Consider the following 21,411-nt stretch of genomic DNA (forward strand, 5'->3'; position numbering starts at 1 on the left):
GTCTTTATATTTAAAATGGATCAATGGTAGACAGCATATAATGGGGTCATTCTTTAAAAATGTAGTCTAACAGTCTCTGTGTCATTTATTAGAGTGGTTAGTTCATTTAAATTTAATGTAATTATTGATATGGCTGGTTGGCTTTCAGTGTACTTTCTTGGTATTTGTTTCTACTGGTACCTTCTTTTTTCCCCACTCCTTTGTTGTCCTATTTTCAGTTATTCATTTAAAAAATTATTTAATTTAAATTTTTCTATTGAATTCTTAGCTATGTATGCTTTGATATTTTTCTTTATTGGTTGTTCTGGGGCTAAAAATGTGCATCCTGTCCCTGTCAGAGTCTATGTAGTATTAATACTGAACTGCTTCATACTGGACCTTTTCCACTGTCTACTCCCCACGTCGCAAATCTAATAATTTAAAAATAGTATAATGCAGTTTAACCCTGCCCGTATTCTCTGTGCTATCTGTTGCATAGTTCTACATACTTTAAACCCCACCTTCCAGTGTTATTAATTTTGCTTTAAATAGTTGTCTTTTGAGGAAAGTAGGAGAAGAGAAAACCGCACTTTTGTATTTATCCACTTTTTTACTCTTTCAGGGACTCTTTTTTTTCTTTCGTATCTGAGTTTGTATCTGGTATAATTTCCTTTCATCCTTAGGAACATCTTTCATTATTTCTTGTAGTGCATCTCTACCGGTGACGACAACTGTCAGCTTTTCTTTTATCTGAATTTTTTTTTCCCTTTCAGCACTTGTAAGATATTATTCCTTTGTCCTCTGGCCTCTATTGTTTCTCATGGGGAGCAAGCAGTCATTCTTATTATTGTTCCCCTGTAGATAATGTCTTTTTACTTCTGGCTGTTTTTAAGATTTTCTCTTTATCTTTGGTTTTCGGCAGTGAGACTGTAACACGCCAAGATGTTGTTTTCTTTGTATTTATCCCGTCTCAGAGTCACTGAGGATCTTGGATCTCTGAATTAGTACTTATTTTTTCTCAAACTTGGGAGGTTCTTGGCCATTATTTCTTTAAATATGCTTTCTCCCTTTTCTCACTACCCTCTTTTGGTATATTAGACTCTTTGATTTTGTTCCACATAAAGTTTTGTTCATTTTTCATTAATTCTTTACTCTTTTTTCTTTTCCACTCAGGTCATTAGATTAGATCATTTCTATTGATGTGTCATCAAATTTATAGACCTTTCTTCTGCAATCTCAAATGTATTATTAAGCTTATCCAGGGATTTTTTTCCTTTAAGCTATTATAATTTTCTGTTCTGAAATTTCCATTTGTTTCTTTTTATAATTCCATTATGTTGCTGAGATTCCTTACCTGTCCTCTCATTAAAATAAATTTTTAATTTTTTGAATATATTTTCCTTTAGTTCTTTGCAGTATTTATATTAACTGTTTTAAAGTCTTATATGCCAAACAGGTTCATCTTGGGCCTTATTAACTTCTTTTGCTTATTTGTTCTTGCCTATATACAACATTTTTCTTTTTTTCATGTTTATTAATTTCTGTGTAAAGGACATTGTCATTGTGTGTGATACATTTTAGACCTCTAGTTTCTGTGGTCTTCCACTATAGTATAGTGATTTTTATTGTTATTGTTCTTATGGGTTGTTCAGTTATTGGCCAGTTACCTCTAACTTGTGTAAACTTGGCTTCACATTCTATTAAGGTAAATATGTGGAAAGCCAAAGTTATTTCCCAAACTCCTCGAACACGGTCGGATCTAATCTACAAGCTCTGTCTCTTCTGAAGATCTTATAAAGTCTTGCTTTTAGACTTTGTTGGGTAGGTTTAGGATAAGCCTTAAATATGGCCTTTGTGGTGTTTCAGCTGGATGCCCAGGTATTCCCAAGTTGTTAGGAAGATGTCTTCAGTTTGCTTGGGCTGGGCCTTCGGTATCTCACAGCACCATGCAATCTGTGGTATCTATTATATTTTCTACCTTATAGCAGCCAGGCTTTGTTATTTACCCAGTGCCTGCACCCAGTGCGCCAAATGCACACACATCCCAGTCCATGCTCAAGGACTGGCGGGGGCTCTTGCTGGCAGTTCCCATTTCCCTAGTGCCCTGTACTTAAAGATTCCAGCTTCTTCAGCTGTCCTGAGCTCTGACCTTATCCTTCTCAGTTCAGTAGAGCTTTGGGGCTCTACTTGGATTGTGCTTGTGCCCATGCAGAGAGCCAGAATGATATTGGGGGCTCAGCTTAGGAGGATGACAGTATCACACTGCCTGTTTCCTAATACCTGGGAATGGTCACCTTCTATGTTTCATCCCATTTTGTGCTTGTTAACGGTGGGAGGTGTGTTTGGTACTAGTTACTCCATTATACCCTGAAGTAGACCTCCATGGTTCTTCACTTTGAAATTGATAGTGTGTACTGAGCCCAGTTAAAGAAAACTTAAATGTTGTTTGGAATAGACTTACTGGGGAAGGGGGGGTGTCAAACAAATTAGAAGTGCTATATTCAGTCTTTTAATTTCAGTGTTTGTGTTAAATTAAGCAAGGCTGTTTACTCTCTTTCCATATGCGTATGGTATATGTATATAGATGCACGTAGACATATGCATGTCTATATGTCTATCTCTTGTGTCCTGTATTGTCTTTATATACTATACTGGTAAGATTGTTTCTGTATTCTAACCCTGATAATTTACCATGAATCATGCCCCTGAGTACAGGGTTGTGTTTGTGTTGTCAGGGTAAGAGTTTCCAGAAAAGAGATACTCCTTTATTATTATTATTTCAGGATGGCAGTAGAGAAACTGTCTTTTTAATACTACCCTTGTGATAACTTGGTGTTCTCTCTCTTAACCAAGTTATCAAATGTTACATTGGCAATATTGGGACAAACCACCCTCCTCCTAATAAGATGGAAAGAAAAAGGACACAACATCATGTTAATGTTGATCTTGCTGAAATCTAATAAGTCTAGTCATCAGGAAACATCAGATAAATCCAAATTGAGGGACATTCAGTGATTGGCTGTACTCTTCAAAAAATGTCAAGGTCAAGAAACACAAAGAAAGGTTGTCCTAGATTAAAGGAGATACAGTTGATATGATACCTAAGAGCAACGTGTGATCCTGAGTTGGACCTTGGATTGGTAAAAAACCTACAAATGGCATTATTGTGATCATTGATAAAGTTTGACTATAGACTGTGCATTAAGTAATATTATTGTGTTCTATTACATTTTCTGATTTTGATAATGGTTATAGAAGATAGCACCTATGTTTTAAGGAAATATATACTGAAGTTTTTAGGGACAAAGGAGCGTGATGTCTCTAGCTTTCTCCCAAAGGTTTCAGAAAATAGTTTTATGTGTGTCTATAAGTAGATACAGATATAAGAAATAATAAAGCAAATCAGGCAGAATATAAACAGTTTGTGAATCTGGGTGAAGGGTATATGGGAGCTCCTTGTACTATTATTGCAACTTTTCTTGAAGTTTAATGTTGTACCAAAGTAAAAATTATAGCTGAAAAATCAAATTTAGATATATCTCTATGGTTGCAAGAACAGAGATCCATCAAGCTTCCCTGAAATAGAAAGGAATGCAAAAAACCTCCAAATTCAAATACGCGTACTGTCATGGACACTATTAGGGCCTGAGTTTGCTTACTTCATATATCAGATGCTGTGTGGTTTCTAGTCTTTGCTGTGTTGGTATATGTGCTTTGCTCTCTTCTGTATAGTGGATTCATCTGCTTTCTTTCAGTTGCTGCCCCTCCAGAACTTGTTTCTCTAAGTCGCTAACTTGCTGTTCTAGTTCAGATTCTTCACAGAGAGCATCAGAACGATTATTCTCCAACTAATGGATTGGTTAAGCATGTGTCAGGTGTTTATTCCTATCTGGTCAACCAAGATTGAAGTGGAACAGATGGGAGAAGGTGGGTTGGGTATGGCAGCATAGTCCATGGCATTTAGGGCTGACCCTCAGAAGCCAAAGGCATGACAAATTCTCTTGAAGGTGTTGGGGAAAGATATGGCGGTGAACTGTGTCTCCCATACCTGCCCAGCTTGCTTATATTGCTTTTTGAGTTTGATTACTTTTTAATAGACTCCTAACATGCTTCTGTTGGGGATCTTCACATGGACTTAGATCACCCAGCCCCCTTTCTGCTAAAAGGAGGAGGAAGTAGCAAAGGGAGTTAGAGGCAAAAGAATGGAAACCGTCACAGTTTCTTCCTTGTGTGTAGTAAATGGACAACTGCTTTCCTCTCCACCACTCAGTGTTTAAAAGATCATGAGACTGAGTTAACTTATGTTTGTAAAAGTTTAAAATTTCATTTTTTTNCAGGTATTCCCAAGTTGTTAGGAAGATGTCTTCAGTTTGCTTGGGCTGGGCCTTCGGTATCTCACAGCACCATGCAATCTGTGGTATCTATTATATTTTCTACCTTATAGCAGCCAGGCTTTGTTATTTACCCAGTGCCTGCACCCAGTGCGCCAAATGCACACACATCCCAGTCCATGCTCAAGGACTGGCGGGGGCTCCTGCTGGCAGTTCCCATTTCCCTAGTGCCCTGTACTCAAAGATTCCAGCTTCTTCAGCTGTCCTGAGCTCTGACCTTATCCTTCTCAGTTCAGTAGAGCTTTGGGGCTCTACTTGGATTGTGCTTGTGCCCATGCAGAGAGCCAGAATGATATTGGGGGCTCAGCTTAGGAGGATGACAGTATCACACTGCCTGTTTCCTAATACCTGGGAATGGTCACCTTCTATGTTTCATCCCATTTTGTGCTTGTTAACGGTGGGAGGTGTGTTTGGTACTAGTTACTCCATTATACCCTGAAGTAGACCTCCATGGTTCTTCACTTTGAAATTGATAGTGTGTATGCTGAGCCCAGTTAAAGAAAACTTAAATGTTGTTTGGAATAGACTTACTGGGGAAGGGGGGGTGTCAAACAAATTAGAAGTGCTATATTCAGTCTTTTAATTTCAGTGTTTGTGTTAAATTAAGCAAGGCTGTTTACTCTCTTTCCATATGCGTATGGTATATGTATATAGATGCACGTAGACATATGCATGTCTATATGTCTATCTCTTGTGTCCTGTATTGTCTTTATATACTATACTGGTAAGATTGTTTCTGTATTCTAACCCTGATAATTTACCATGAATCATGCCCCTGAGTACAGGGTTGTGTTTGTGTTGTCAGGGTAAGAGTTTCCAGAAAAGAGATACTCCTTTATTATTATTATTTCAGGATGGCAGTAGAGAAACTGTCTTTTTAATACTACCCTTGTGATAACTTGGTGTTCTCTCTCTTAACCAAGTTATCAAATGTTACATTGGCAATATTGGGACAAACCACCCTCCTCCTAATAAGATGGAAAGAAAAAGGACACAACATCATGTTAATGTTGATCTTGCTGAAATCTAATAAGTCTAGTCATCAGGAAACATGAGATAAATCCAAATTGAGGGACATTCAGTGATTGGCTGTACTCTTCAAAAAATGTCAAGGTCAAGAAACACAAAGAAAGGTTGTCCTAGATTAAAGGAGATACAGTTGATATGATACCTAAGAGCAACGTGTGATCCTGAGTTGGACCTTGGATTGGTAAAAAACCTACAAATGGCATTATTGTGATCATTGATAAAGTTTGACTATAGACTGTGCATTAAGTAATATTATTGTGTTCTATTACATTTTCTGATTTTGATAATGGTTATAGAAGATAGCACCTATGTTTTAAGGAAATATATACTGAAGTTTTTAGGGACAAAGGAGCGTGATGTCTCTAGCTTTCTCCCAAAGGGTTCAGAAAATAGTTTTATGTGTGTCTATAAGTAGATACAGATATAAGAAATAATAAAGCAAATCAGGCAGAATATAAACAGTTTGTGAATCTGGGTGAAGGGTATATGGGAGCTCCTTGTACTATTATTGCAACTTTTCTTGAAGTTTAATGTTGTACCAAAGTAAAAATTATAGCTGAAAAATCAAATTTAGATATATCTCTATGGTTGCAAGAACAGAGATCCATCAAGCTTCCCTGAAATAGAAAGGAATGCAAAAAACCTCCAAATTCAAATACGCGTACTGTCATGGACACTATTAGGGCCTGAGTTTGCTTACTTCATATATCAGATGCTGTGTGGTTTCTAGTCTTTGCTGTGTTGGTATATGTGCTTTGCTCTCTTCTGTATAGTGGATTCATCTGCTTTCTTTCAGTTGCTGCCCCTCCAGAACTTGTTTCTCTAAGTCGCTAACTTGCTGTTCTAGTTCAGATTCTTCACAGAGAGCATCAGAACGATTATTCTCCAACTAATGGATTGGTTAAGCATGTGTCAGGTGTTTATTCCTATCTGGTCAACCAAGATTGAAGTGGAACAGATGGGAGAAGGTGGGTTGGGTATGGCAGCATAGTCCATGGCATTTAGGGCTGATCCTCAGAAGCCAAAGGCATGACAAATTCTCTTGAAGGTGTTGGGGAAAGATATGGCGGTGAACTGTGTCTCCCATACCTGCCCAGCTTGCTTATATTGCTTTTTGAGTTTGATTACTTTTTAATAGACTCCTAACATGCTTCTGTTGGGGATCTTCACATGGACTTAGATCACCCAGCCCCCTTTCTGCTAAAAGGAGGAGGAAGTAGCAAAGGGAGTTAGAGGCAAAAGAATGGAAACCGTCACAGTTTCTTCCTTGTGTGTAGTAAATGGACAACTGCTTTCCTCTCCACCACTCAGTGTTTAAAAGATCATGAGACTGAGTTAACTTATGTTTGTAAAAGTTTAAAATTTCATTTTTTTTAAAAGATTTTATTTATTTATTTGACAGAGATAGAGACAGCCAGCGAAAGAGGGAACACAAGCAGGGGGAGTGGGAGAGGAAGAAGCAGGCTCATATCGGAGGAGCCTGATGTGGGGCTCGATCCCATAACGCTGGGATCACGCCCTGAGCCAAAGGCAGACGCTTAACCGCCATGCCACCCAGGCGCCCCTAAAATTTCATTTTACTGTGTTGATTTGATAGTGCATGTTTATCTTAAGTTCAGATTCATCACCTTTTTGAAACAGCAATTGAAAAATATAAAGTGTATTTCAGAAAATTTCAAGAGAGTATTTTGACAGTACATTTGTAATATTTTAAAAGAAAATTTTCCTGAAGGTTGTAGACTAATTTTTTTGAATACCTGCTTTGTGCCAAGCATCGTCCTGAGTATAGTTCCTTAAGTGATATCATTGAAAATAAGCTTCACAGCTCATTGAGGTAAGGGTAATTAATCTTAACTAGAAGGAGAGGAAATAGAATGTCGAAATGGTGACTTGCCCAGAGTTATAACAGTTAATGTAGTGAGATTAGAATTCGAATAGAAATGAGATCTGTCAGACTCCAAAGTATATACTCTTTCAAAGGGTAAGGAATCAGGTGGTCAAACACGTTCACATTTGAGATTATCAATTTCATGTTGTTCATCTTACAGCCTGTCACTGTTATTCTTTTAATTCTGAGATGTGCCCTTATTATCAACAAGGGTCGGTTACATTTTGGCTGGCTTCGCTCAGAACGCTGGTACAGTAGGTGTCGGTTTGTTAAGGATAGGAGTTGTTAATAAATGTTCAAAAGGAGATCAAGTTACTTCCTTGAAGTAGTCAGGGTCTACGATTCCAGCAGACAGAACTGGAAAATCTGTTAAGAGAAATGTGCGATTATCAGTAATATGCCGTCATTGTGGACATCCACTCTCAAGTTGTCATATTTAAGTACATAGGTAAATAAGCGTAGTTTTAATGAGCAAGTAGATATGAGAAAAGAAAAAAGTAAAAAGGTTGAAGAGGGGCTCAAAGATAGTAAACAAAGGCTAAACTACTATTGGATTTAGCAAAATATCAATTTAAGATGACTTCTTTTGAGGGTGGAGGGGGCTGGGGATAACTGCTGAATCTATATTTACTAGTCTTTGTTTTTTCTGTCCAGTGAAATTTATTTGAAAATTAGCTTGGAAGTAATCAAAGAATGTAACTAACCTGTTGGTAAGATGATGTGATTGCTAGACCAGTGGCCATAAGAAAAAAGTGGAAAATGATACTTTCACATCGGGAATTATTTTAATTTAATTTTGCGCTTTTGTCAAAGGGAAAAGTATGTTAATAACACCTTTAAAATGTTTTTCTTGAAGCTGGACATAAAAACAAAAATGCTGGAAGCTAAATGTCATGAAGAGAAGCTTAAACTGCAGCAGAAACATGATGCTGACGTTCAGAAGGTAGGATATCTGCTGGAATATTCTAGATTTTGTAACCATCGTCCCACCATCCACTTATTTATGTGCTTATAACAGTCTGTACTATAAATGGAATTTGCTAAATTAATAATTTGGCATAATTGATCTTTAAACTTCATCTTCCCAACAAATGTGTCTATGTAAGTATTCTTATGGTTTGTATTGCCGTTTAGTTCTTCCTCTGTTGTTTGAAGGCTGCCCTTCTTATAGTCTGTAATCTGCATTCTATCATTACCTTTCATAAAAGCTGAAGTAAGACATCAGCTGTAAACACGAGCGTTTCTTTTAGTCTGATATTCTTTTGTGTTTCTGGAAATTAAAATTTTCTTTTTAATTGGAAAAGGAACTTTCTGGATTTAGTTCTGTTTGGTGTAGACTGCATGCATCGTGATGGTAGCATGGAATGTAGGCTTCTTTGTTCACTAGCTCATTGGATTTATGCCTTTTAATGTTTCAGTTTGTTTTTTTAGAGAAAACTAATTTTTCTTCTTAATGGGCACAGCACCAATAATTAATTTATAGTTATCCCACATGGAATTTGAATGATTAGTATGTTTTAGTGTTGATTTAAAAAGTTGAGTGGTATTTTTATATATTTTAATATATGAAGGTTAATCCAAATAGAAACTTGGTATTTACTGTTTCACAGCGAAGCCTGGTCCTGCCTCCCGAAGCTGAGGACAGAGATGGTGGCCGGGACTTAAGGCCGCACATCGCATACCCACGCTTTCTTGAAAGCTGAAAATATATTAATATTTAGTCAGGTGCCTATTTGGCTCATTTTCTTTCAAAGCAACAAAAACGAAACCACTGATTGAAAGTTAGAAAGAGAAAAAATATTGAATCCTTTTCCTTCTTCGTTCTTCTTTCCCATTCACATTTTAAAGGCCAGTATTACTTTCTGCTCTTACTAGAATTTTACCTTAGCTTAAATTGGTTGGATAAAAACAGCTCTCTATCACAAATATGCTAGAGATTTAGCAATGTAATTTTAATATAACGTTAATATATTTCCAAATGAAATAGAATCTATTGATGTATAAGATAGATAAGTATAAAAATATATTTGGAAAAATGACGGTAATAGAGTTAGAAATAGACTTCTTGGTACATCTGTTACAAAAATCTATTCTAAGAAAAACATTTAATAATAAAATTCTTTCCAGGAATTTCTCTTTTAAAATAAATTCTGCATGAAAAAAGAAAGCAATGCAACGCCAGGTAAAATATAAATAAAATCCTTGACCTTATGACAGATTTGGAAAGTATATTCATCAGTTTGTTGCTTAGATGGCATTTTCTAAGTGTCAGGAATTGGGGAGGAACAACATTAGAGCGTTTTATCTTTTTGCATACATTCTTTTCCTTTTTTGCTTCTTTATGAACCTTAGGATCAAGCTAGCTCTTTTTCTTAAAAATTTACCAATCATTCTTAGAGGTGGAACTAAAACTATGAAAGGTAAAGTAAAATGCTGGTAATAAAAGTACTAAAAAAAAGTTGATTAGACGTTGGTGAATAATGCCCCCTGCCATTTTTTTTTTTTAACGCTGAATTTGGGTGTATAAGAAATATACTCCAACCATAAGAAAAGGAGATATTCATACTCCTGCCTCAGTTTGGTTTTCTTTTTTCCCCTTTGTTAGCACATATTTTGTCCTGCTCGCCAGCTACTACATTCTGGTTATTTCTCTAGGGTTTTTTTGTTTTGTTTTATTTTTGTGCATGTGTGTGTAGATGTATTTAAGAGTATAAAATCATGATTAAATCTTATAAAATGATTCATTTAAAACTTCTGGCACAACACAATGATGTAAAATATTCATGCGATTTTTGACTTATTTTGAACTGATTTTTTTTATTCATAATAGCAGAGCTAGATATGAAAGAAGCCTGTTAGAGCTCATCTTTCCATGTGTCTGGGGATTCTTGTTATTGTGCATGAAAAAGAAAGGACACCAGAGGGAGGGAGGATCCGGGGACCACTTACCTGAAGGTGTTCTGTCCCAGGGTAGCAGGGGGTGGATTGTGCTGTGCCAACATGCCGATTTTCTAATGGCTTCTCTCTGCTACTTTATGACCCTTTGATCTCTGAATTATATTTTAGAGAATCACCTGATTTATTATTTACATTCTCAAAAATTGATACATGAAAATTAGAAGCTGATAGCATTTCTTTCAGTAATTAGTTATTCTAGTTAATTTGATATTTTCTCAATGCACTAAAATATAATTTTTACATCTTTTTTTGGGGAAACCATTTATGGGATTAGCTGAGATACAATTGCAAAAAATATTGTGCTTGTTTAAAAAAGTTATTGTTCTAAATATAAAAAATGGTTTACTAAAACATTTTAAATTCATTTGCAGATTTTAGAAAGAAAGAATAATGAAATAGAAGAATTGAAAACTTTATACAAAAAGAAACAAAATGAAATGGAGGAGACTATTAGAAAACTTGAAAAGAAAGGTGATGTTGTATGGTTACGTTCATATTTAAAAAGCATTTCCATTTTATTTTAGTGGCTGTATAAAGTAAAATTTTATTTCTGACCTTTTAGCATGACATGGGGATGTTTATGTGGGATTTCATATGACTGAGAAAAAACTCTGTGTGTGTGTCTGTGTGTGTGTGTGAGGTGTGTGGTGTGATATGTGTGTATGGTGTATATGTGGGTATGGGGGATGTGCTCTGTGTGTGTGGGGGTATGGGATATGTGTATGTGTATGGTGTGGATGTGCAGGTTGTGTGTGTGGGGTATGTGGTGTGTGTGTGTATGTATGTGTATGGGGTACATGAGGTATATGTGTGGGATATGTGGTGTGTGTGTGTGTGTGTGTGTATGGGGTATGTGGTGTGTATAGGGTGAGTGTATGTGTTTGTATGGTGTGTGTGTGTGGTATGTGGGGGAAATGTGTGTGTGTATGGATGTGTGTGTGTAGGTATGTGTGTGTATGGATGTGTGTGTGTAGGTATGTGTGTGTATGGATGGTGGTGGTGGCAGTGGTGGTTGGTTTGGTTAAGGAGTTGGATGAGTCTGTCACTGTCCTCCTTCTTCTTAATTCTCTCTCCTTACTGGACTGGAGCTGCCCTGTGTGGGTTATAGGTTAGAGCTTACTGGCTTTCACGGGGGAGTCTAGGGAAATTACTCCTCCTGGTCTAATAAAATTCGTTGCATTAAGTATCTACTTTAATCCTTGTGATATATGCTGGTATCGTGATTGACAGAACAAACATTTAAAAAGTATTCCCTATTTACACTTTCCGTCGGAGAAGGAAAAGAAAGCATGTAATCAAGTGTAAAATTGACTAAGATTGTAGGTTAAGACATTGAAATGCAACAGGTAGGTAGAGAGAGTGAGTGTTGAAAATACGTTTTGGAGAGAGGAACTTTAAAAGTTTGGTAAGATTTGATGAGTTCGAGAGAAGAGTTCCGAGTACAGGGATAGGAATGGTGTGTCGTCAGGTGTGGGAAGGGTGCTGCAGAACTGCTGGGCTGGAGTGGATGTCCTGTGCATTAGGAGAAGGATCGAAAAGGGCTAGACACGGGACTGGTCCTGACTTAAGCATGACCTTGAATTTCAGACTCAGAAGTTTCAGGGTTATCCTGTAGGTGCTGAAGAGTCAGAGAAGATTTTGAGATTTTAGGAGAAGTAGCCTGGTAAAGGTGGGTGTGCCAAACAAGGGGAGGCTGGTTTCCAGTCTGTTAGAGTAAAGGCAGCATGAGGAGAGAGAGAGAGAGAGAGAGAGAACGATAGCACATTCCACTTATTAGAAACATGGGCTCTAATCCCAGCCCTGTTGTTCAGTGTCTGCTGTATGACATCAGGAAGTTTCTGGGCCATGGCTTACTCATTATAAAATGGTGAGGTTGGAATAAATAATATATAAAGTCCCTTCCAACTCAAGGATGTTCTGATTCCGTGCTTCTGTAACTTTGCATGAGAGGTGATAAGGACCCGGAATACCGGAATGATGGTGGGGGCGAGGAGGCTAGTGAGAGTGGAAGGGAAGAAGGTATTTTGGAAGATTTGGTGAATGGTAAGATATAAGCGATGGGAGAGTTTTCTGTTTAGGGTTTCCATATGGAACTTACTGGCTCTCTCCCAAACCACCAGGCCTGAATGTATCTGAGAGAATGATAATGCCCTTGAAATTTAGGGTGGTAATTATATATATAAGTTAACTAATGCAATAGATATTTTTAGGTTTATTTCCAGTCTTAAATGTTGGTGAAAGTAATTAGAAATTTGTTCAGGTTCTTTTGCCAAATATCAGTGGCTACAAAAATATTAAAAATTTTTTTCTAGGTTTTCGTTTCTTACCCTGATTCAAACCAGGCAATTTAAACATGCCTAAGGTTTAAAAATAATATTTCCTAAGGCTTTTTGAATTACAGACAGATCTTAGTTTTAATTTTGGAATTGTGGAGTAAAATGCTGTAGATGCTGAAGACTGATATCAGGTTAACTTGGGTTCTCCGCCTTCCCCTCCTGTGCTGCATAGTTGAGATACATGAGTGAGAGAAATTTCTATGGAAATGTTTATGAAAATTTTGCAATCTTAAAGTAAGTGAAGGAGAACATATTCAGTAAGCTAGGAAAATAGTACATTCAAGCAAACATACAGCTGAATTTAGTTTACCCTCCAGAATTTATTTTACATGAATATATTAAACACATTTTCACTTAAATCAGTGACAATTCAAATCATTTAAAAAAAGAAGATAGAAATTTAAAAGATTTATAAGGGAAATGTTTTATATAATTTGAAGCCTATTTTGTTTCAGTAACATAAACCTTGGCAATGATTTTAACATGCTCAGAGCGATGATATATTGAAATGATGAGTTCCTCTGTCTATGTATTCAGGACATCTTTTTGAGTACTTGCCTGTGTGGCAGTGTTTGTTATGCCCCGTAGATAAAAAGTTGAAATATCTTTCTCCTCAGGAGACAGGCAAGTAAGCCACTATAACATATAAAGTAGTAAGTGATTTATTGGAGAAATAGATGAGGTTCCCTGGGAATGAAGAGGAATTGCTTTTTGCCCCTGCAAGGGTAGAAATCTGGTTGGTGAATGGTTCATAAAGAAGGTGACACTCGAACTGAGACCAAGGAAAAGTAGCAGTTTTTCAACAAGGGAAGGACGGGCATTGCGTGTAATAAACGATCACGGTGAGGCCATGAATAGATGAAAGAGTATGGCCTCAGGAAGCTGCAGATAGGTTAGTGTGTTTACAGTACAAGGTTAAAAATATGGAAGTGGTGAGAGATATGGCCAGGAAGCAGTCAGATCATGAGGAGTTGTTTTCCATATTAGAGATTTTTGGCTTTTACCTTTTAAGTGAGGGAAACTGTAGAAAGATTTCAAGTATGGGAGTAACAGTGCTGGATTTGCACTGTAGAAAGGCCTCTTCAAAGCAACAGAGTACCCCCTGGAAGGGAATGATATGGAGGCCAGCACACTGTTAAAATTGTCTAGAGAGTGAGTAATAATGGATTCAGCCAGGGCTGTGGTGGCAGAAATGGAGAAAGGAAGGAATAAGAGATACTATAGATAATTGAGAAGACTTGCAGAAAAATGGAACTGTTAACTGGTGAATCATATTTTTTGTCATCAGACTCTTATGAGGTAACTAGAATTGGTTTAACTATGTTTTCATCATTTTTGACAGTTCAGACCCTTATACGTGACTGTCAAGTTATCAGAGAGACCAAAGAAAACCAGATTACAGAGCTAAAAAAGATATGTGAACAGAGTACAGAATCTCTGAATAATGATTGGGAAAAAAAGGTAAGCGTCATAAGATTGTGATGGAAAATACAAAGGTTTATGCTTCCAAGTAATATATTTCATTATAAAAATAATGGATGCTCACAGAATATACAGAAAAGTATGAAAAAAAGAAAATAAAATAACTTAAAATTCCAGACCAACTGTCTAGAAATTGCTATTGTTCATGTTTTGGTGTATTTTCTTCTGGAAGTCTAATGGTTTATAAAGTAGTTTTCACTTAGAAAACTTACTTTTGACTAATTCTTGAATTTCATGTTCTGAATTTTTTTATCATAGCCTATAGATTTTAAGAAAAATTAGTAGGGAAAAAGCATTAGGGTCATTTTTGGAGATTATACCTTTTCAATTTTGGATTTAGGCCATTGGATAATTTCTTTTCTGAAATTTCAGAAAACACAATATTTAAAGTATAAACTTGTTTTTGATGTAAACAAAATCAGTAGTGGATGGGTTATTCTTGGAGGAGCATTTAATTTAATTAAGAAAAATATTTTCATATAATTTAGCAGTGCCAAGAGCAATGTAACAAAAATACTTCTTATGAACAAATCTCACATAGTCATATAGTACTTTCTTAAGCCCTTAGCCATTAGTTCAAATTACAGTATGTGTTTAAAATAAAGTATGTCACTTCTTTTGAGGTATTCTACCATAAAGATATTGTGATAACTCATATTCTTTCAATTATAGTCTGGGTTCAAAATATTTTACTGAAAGTTATAAATGCCTTTCTAAGCAGACACTGGTGGTCTGAAGTAGGTCCTGGTGATGGCAACTTCAGGACGAGGCTGGGAAGTACACTGACGCTATATTAGGAAGTTGAGAGTTAGCTCTTTTCTGATTTCATTTTGTTGGTTTATGTGTTTTTTCCTCTTTGTCACATTTTGGTTTTATACTTTTCTATAAATTTGGCATATTTTTGAGTTTGCTGGATTAACGAGTCTTCCTTCCTTACAGCTGCATAGTAATTAGTGGCTATGAATGCACTAAAAACGTGATTGAAGGTCTTTTTTATGACGTACAATTGCGTGTAAATCTGAGGTAAAAACCTGGTGCAAGCAAGATAGGTACCAAAAATTAACAAGCAGGTGATAGATGTACTTTGTAATTTATGCAGTCATTCATTAAAAAATTATTAAGCATCTGTATGGATAGGTGGTGTGAGTGTGCACACGGGTGCGTGTATGTGCATGCATGTGGGTGTGTGTGGTGTGTGTGTGCCCGCATATGTGTGCATGTCCTCCATAATATCCCTGACAGAAATCTCCATCCTACATCTCTCCCTCCAAGTCCATTGTACAACTAACTACCTGCTTAAGATCTCTCCTTGATCTAAATCTCATTGTTCTCACCAAACCCCATCTTCTTCCTTCGTTGCTAAAACGGTCTCCTCCTCGGGGTTTTCCCTTATTCCCTGTTCCCTGGGGCATTGCTGTCACATTCCAGGCACTTGCTAAGTTCTGCTTGGTTTGTTCACTCTACTTGTTTTGTTATTCACCACTGTCCCCTCCCTGGTTCCAGAGACCATCGCCCCTTCCTAGGTTTGCTGTAACTGGACTCTCTGGCCCTCTTTAGACCACGTCCCACAGTACACCACACTGATGGTCTTTAACACACATCTGGTTTCCCTCAGCACCATATTTAAATCACTGCAGTGCTTTCCCAGTAGGACATTTACAGGGCTCTTCATGGCCGAGACTCTGGGTCTCTCAAGCCTCACCTTCTGTCACGACCCTACACTTATTTGTACTTTTGGACTGGCTTCACAGAACTTTCCCAGTTATCTGACTCCACCATGTTGTTTCTAATCTGTGGGCCTTTAAAAACATGGACTATGATTCATAAAATTCACCCTCTTAAAGTGTGCGTACAATTCAGTGGTTTTCATTATATTTACAAGTTTGCGTGACCATCATCATTATCTAATTTCTAGGACATTTCTGTCATCCCAGAGAGAAACCAATTGGCAGTCATTTCCTGTTTCCCTTTCCTCCAGCCTTTTGCAACCAGTAATCCACTTTCTGTCTCTAGAGTTTTGCCTGTAGAATTATGCACTATGTGGCATTTTGTGACTGACTTCTCTCACTTACCCCGTTTTTAAGTTTCATCATGTTGTGTCCTGAATAGAGTTCAGTCAGCATTAAGGCTGAATAATTCATTGAATGGACATACCACATTTTGTTTATCCATTCATCAGTTGATGGGGATTTGAATTGATTCCATTTTTTTGGATATCATGAATAATGCTGCTATGAAAATTTGTGTATGACTTTTTGTGTGGATATATACTTTCATTTCTCTTGGCTATTGTATGGCAAAAAACATTGCCTGTGTTTTCCTTCACTCATACACTCGTAACACCTCTGACTCCCAGATACATGGGTTTTCTACATATCAAGCAATTTTCTTGGATGCCAACTGGATGCCCTATAATTCAACTAAATTTGATACTATTTGCCTAGAGTTAGTGTCAGATCCTACAAGGTAAGGGCTAAATTCCACAAAACTGTCCCCACTTGAGATGTCAATTAAAAGTCCCAGGTTGTTACCTGTACTTCTTTTTTTTTTTTTTTTTAAGTTTTTTTTTTTTTATTTTTTNGGGAGAGGAAGAAGCAGGCTCATAGCAGCGGAGCCTGATGTGGGGGCTCGAACCCATAACGCCGGGATCACGCCCTGAGCCGAAGGCAGACGCTTAACCGCTGTGCCACCCAGGCGCCCCTACCTGTACTTCTTACCAAGCAGACATAAATAGGAGTAACACGAAACCCCTTCTTGGGTTCTCCGATTTGCTGGAATAGTTCACAGAACTTAGGGAAACATGACTTACATTTACTGTCTTATTATAAAGGATATAATAGTAGCTGCTGATAATAACCAGACAAAAAGATACACAGGGCTAGGTATGTGGGAAGGGACACAGAGTTTCTGTGCCCTGTCCCTGAGTGCCTCCACGTGTACACCAACCCAGAATCTCTCTAAACCCCAAACTTTTGGGATTTTTAGGGAGGCCTTACTACGCATGCATGAGCAATGGTAAACTTAATCTTTAACTACTCTCCCCCTCCTAGAGGATGGGGAGTGGGGCTGAAAGTTATAAGCTTCTAATCATGTGGCTTGACTGTCTAGGTCACCAGCCCCCATCCCGAAGCTGTCCAAGAGCCCAACCAAAGTCACCTCATTAGAACAACACACACTCCTCTCACCCAGGAAATTCTAAGGGATTTAGGAGCTCTGGGCCAGGAACTGGGGTCAGAGACCAAATGTTAGAACGGAAGATGCTTCTAGTGCTCTTATCGCTGAGCACGTCACAGGGATTTTAGCTCTGTGCCAGAATCTGTATTTTCTGTTATTTCACAGGGGTACCCCTAGGAGTGGAATCTCTGGGGTATATGGTAATTCTGTGTTTAACATTTCAAGGAACTACCTGACTGTTTTCTGGAGTGGCTGCATCCCTGACCTGTGGGGTTTTACAGTACTTCTCCATCTATTTAGACAGATTCCTGGTTTCTCTGGGTCCCTTCTAGCATGAGGCATCTACATGGTCAAATGTCCAGGCAAAAGACCCATATGTAGGATGCTGGGAAGGCCTTTGGGATCCCATGTATGCATTGCCAAACCCTGGCTAAAAAATGGATTGATCTCCTCATTATCAGGGCCCTGGGTGGCATCCTGATGGCTTAATAAGCCCCAGCAAGGTCTGTACTTCAGAGCATGACAAATAATATTTGCTGCTGGAACAGTTTATCCCGAGGGGAATGTTTGCCCTATAAAGCCTCCCAGACCAAGTTACCTGGACTCCAGTTGATTCCTAGGTCTGGGAAAGCTCTCAGTGATGTATTGTGCCTGGTACATGGTAGATACTAATAAAATTTCCGGATGAATACTTGAGTATTAGTCATCTCCAGTCAGGTTATTAGACTACATACACTGTTTGATCCTCAGACGTGTCAGCCAAATTCGAGCGTACCTGTTTCTGCCAGGATCATGTTTACCCCTGAAGTCTTAACTCTAAGTTCCCTGGATGAGATAACTCAGGCTGACTTACGGACACTCCTCTGGCTGACTTACAGACACTCCTCTGGCTTCAGCAGGCACAGTGCCCTTGTAAATCAGTGGTGGGAGGCACCCGAGAAGCCACGACGTACCAGCAGACTGCTAGATGCAGTAGACTTGCAGCTTTCAGTAGGCATATGTCCTAGAACCTCTGGGAGACCACAGGCATAAAGAAACCACTACAACATGAGTAAAACCACAAAATCCTAAGTGGCCCTTCCGATCACTTTGTCAGAGTTACTACATAGGTCAGTCAATAGCTCTGAAATTTAGGTGCTGAGGGCTTGGCCACATTCATGTGCCCGCTAAGTGACTGACTTCTGAATATCAGACATAACACCAGTTTGAAACAGACTTTGGCAAAATAGACGTATCAGGGATTTGGGGGACCACTCAAAAATAGCCCAAACTGCATATGTGAAATTTGTGAAACCCAAGGGTTTTCTTTTGTGTGGCCATTACTGAGCCATCTCCACGTTTTCTGTTCAGCTAGAAATGAGAAAAGTTCTTAGGGCCCTTGACAATAATGAGCATAATTACTGCCCACATTCTGCCTCGAGTTCCCATCATTTCTCAGGGTTTTCCCTGTTCAGTATCTTCCTAGTCAAAACCGAATTTCTACGCATGTGTTATATCCTTGTCTCTCCTATTCATGAATGGGAAATCAAATCTGTCTTTTAAACCCTTCTGGACTTCGTTGCTCCCCACCTATTGAGTGAGCCTGGGGTTAGGTGTGGGGATAGGAGTTAGACTCAGAATTTCACTCCCATTAAGATAAGTGAAGGAATATCCCCAGGCTGGGAGCAGATTTTTAACTCCCTTTGGAAGCTATCCTCTGAACCGTGTTTTCTTTACCTTAGTTACATAGATATTTTGGTGCTTCATCCATTTAAACAGTAGATACATAACTTTAAAAAGACCTATATACAGGAGGACATGTGGTATACATTCCTACTTAGTGAACTCTTTCCGTTTGATTTGTAAATGCCACCTTTAAGTCTGTTTTTGTATAGTTTATGAAATGAGTAAAAAAAGTTCCTTGTCAGGGGTGAGGGTGAAGGGGAAGGCATTTTTAACACTACTCTTGTGCAAAATTTTGTGCAAATGAGATGAAAATCCTGACAGTGAGATCATATTCCTAGTCAATAACAGTATTATAAATATTTCTGTTTCCTGGTTTCAGGCAAATACTAGTGTTGTTCAGCCAAGGCATTGTGTTATCTGTGTGATTTATTTACTATTCCTACCTGAGGTGGATAATTCCATTTAATATTTGTTTATTCATTAAGATTTTCAGCTCAGGGAAGTCAAGAAGAAATTGTTTCTTTTTTTCCTTTTTTTTTTATTTAAAGATTTACTTGTTTATTTTAGAGAGAGAGAGCGGGGTTAGGGGCAGCGGGAGAGGGAGGGAGAGAATCTCAAGCAGACTTCCCACTGAGCCTGGAGTCCGATGCAGGTCTCTGTCTCACGACCCCTGAGATCATGACCTGAGCCGAAATCAAGAGTGGGCTGCTTGACTGACAGAGCCACCCTGGCGCCCTGAAAAAAACTGTTTCATAATTATGCTCTATATAATCTCTTTACTTGGAATGTTTATTGTATGAGTTTTATATCTTTTATTGTTCAGCTCACCAAATAAATAGAGGCATATGGGAAAACATTTTTTTCTGAATTGCATAGTAGCCTCTTCTATAATAATAGTGATGGAGTCGCTTCTTGAATTCGCTGTGTAGCTCCACAGTGCCGTCGCAGAAATGGAAAAGGAAAAGTTTGATCTTCAAAAGCGGCACACAGAAAATATTCAAGAATTGCTCGAGGACACAAACGTGCGTCTGAATAAAATGGAGGGTGAATACATGGCACAGACGCAGTCCACGGTGAGTCTTTTTTCCCCTTTTCTTGCCGTTTTTAGTAACTATACTGTTAATCTCCATGACTCCATGCTTCCTCGATGTGTGCAGTGCATAAATAAATGTGGTATAGAATTAAAAAAAATTTTACCTTCTGACTTGTTACAAAATTATATGCAGCAATGGACAGTCTCTTGAAGTCTGCTATGGGATTTCACTCTGGGTTGTTCAGTGCCAGTTTTTTTTCCCTTAACCCTCAGAAGCCTTTACAAATCTTATTTCTTGTTTTTTGTTTTTGTTTTTTTTACTGACTTTCAATCTAGAGACCCTTCCTTCCTTCCTTCCTTCCTTCCTTCCTCCCTCCCTCCCTCCCTCCCCTTGTCTTCCTTTCCTTTCTTCCTTCCTCCCTCCCTCTTTCTCTTTCTCTCCCTCCCTCTGTCTCTCTTTCTCTCTCCCTGCCTTCTTCCCTCTTCCTTCCTTCCTTCCTTCCTTCCTTCCTTCCTTCCTTCCTTCCTTCCTTCCTTCCCCTGTTCCTTCCCTTCCCCTTTCTCTCTCTTTCCTTCCTTCCTTCTTTCCTTCCTTCCTTTTTTCTGTTTAATTTCAACTGATTGAGAGACCAGACCCAGATATCACATGGGTAAACCCTAGTTCCCTTCCTGAGAGGATGCAGAAAGAGGTTACCAGAGTACACAGCAGAGAGACCAGTCACTTTCTCTAAGGAAGGATGAAGGATTCCCATCAAGAGTCACCTCAGGGAGCACCTGGTTGCAGAGGACAGGTCTCAGAGAGTGAGCATCTTCAGACTTTGAGAAGATTAGCTAATTTCCTGAAATACATACCTGAAACATGGCTCCTGGGTACATGGACAGAGCTTCTCCCATCCGAGGCAAGTACACCTCATCAGTCTTGTTCCTGATATACGATGCAGCCTTACAGAGTGGTAGAGCCTTGTGTCCTAGGGAAGAACACAGTTCTCATTTTCCACTGACAGTCCACCCAGGCCAGCCTTCCTTGAATTTAAAGCTGTGGATTTTGAACAAGAGTCAGTTACTCAGGCTTGTCTTCAAGACCCCTAGACCAGTTCTACAGCCTATCTCACAGAATTTAAGAAATGGGAAACAGGATCCACAGTGACTTGGAACTTGGGCTTTAGGGTCTTGGGTTCAAATCCCAGCTTACTAGCTTGAATGCCATGTGAGTTCTTCACATGTTAATTTTCCTTATCTGTTAGATAGGATAACAGAAGTACAGTGTAATATATGTTGTTGGAAATTTTTAAGAAGATTTTATTTATTTATTTGAGAGAGAGATAGCAAGAAAGAGAGTGTGGGGGGGAGGGGCAGAGGGAGAGGGAGAAGCAGGCTCCCCGCTGAGCAGGGAGCCCGACTTGGGGCTTGATCCCAGGACCTCAGGATTACAACCTGAGCTGATAATTTTTAAATATTATCTTTGAAGATATAACA

General features: G+C 38.4%; 1 protein-coding gene across 6 annotated transcripts in view; it reads left to right on the forward strand.

The window, feature by feature from the left end:
* Positions 1-21,411, forward strand: part of CEP112 (centrosomal protein 112) — a 402,227-nt gene that overhangs the window by 67,469 nt on the left and 313,347 nt on the right. For all 6 annotated transcript variants that reach the window (XM_034641416.1, XM_034641414.1, XM_034641415.1 and 3 more), the window contains 4 exons: positions 8,144-8,230; positions 10,617-10,716; positions 13,924-14,042; positions 19,832-19,975. In XM_034641416.1, the coding sequence (XP_034497307.1) occupies positions 8,144-8,230; positions 10,617-10,716; positions 13,924-14,042; positions 19,832-19,975 (450 nt within the window). The remainder of the gene's footprint in view (positions 1-8,143; positions 8,231-10,616; positions 10,717-13,923; positions 14,043-19,831; positions 19,976-21,411) is intronic.

The sequence above is a fragment of the Ailuropoda melanoleuca genome, chromosome 13 (genome assembly GCF_002007445.2).
Source record: "Ailuropoda melanoleuca isolate Jingjing chromosome 13, ASM200744v2, whole genome shotgun sequence".
Lineage (NCBI taxonomy): Eukaryota > Metazoa > Chordata > Mammalia > Carnivora > Ursidae > Ailuropoda > Ailuropoda melanoleuca.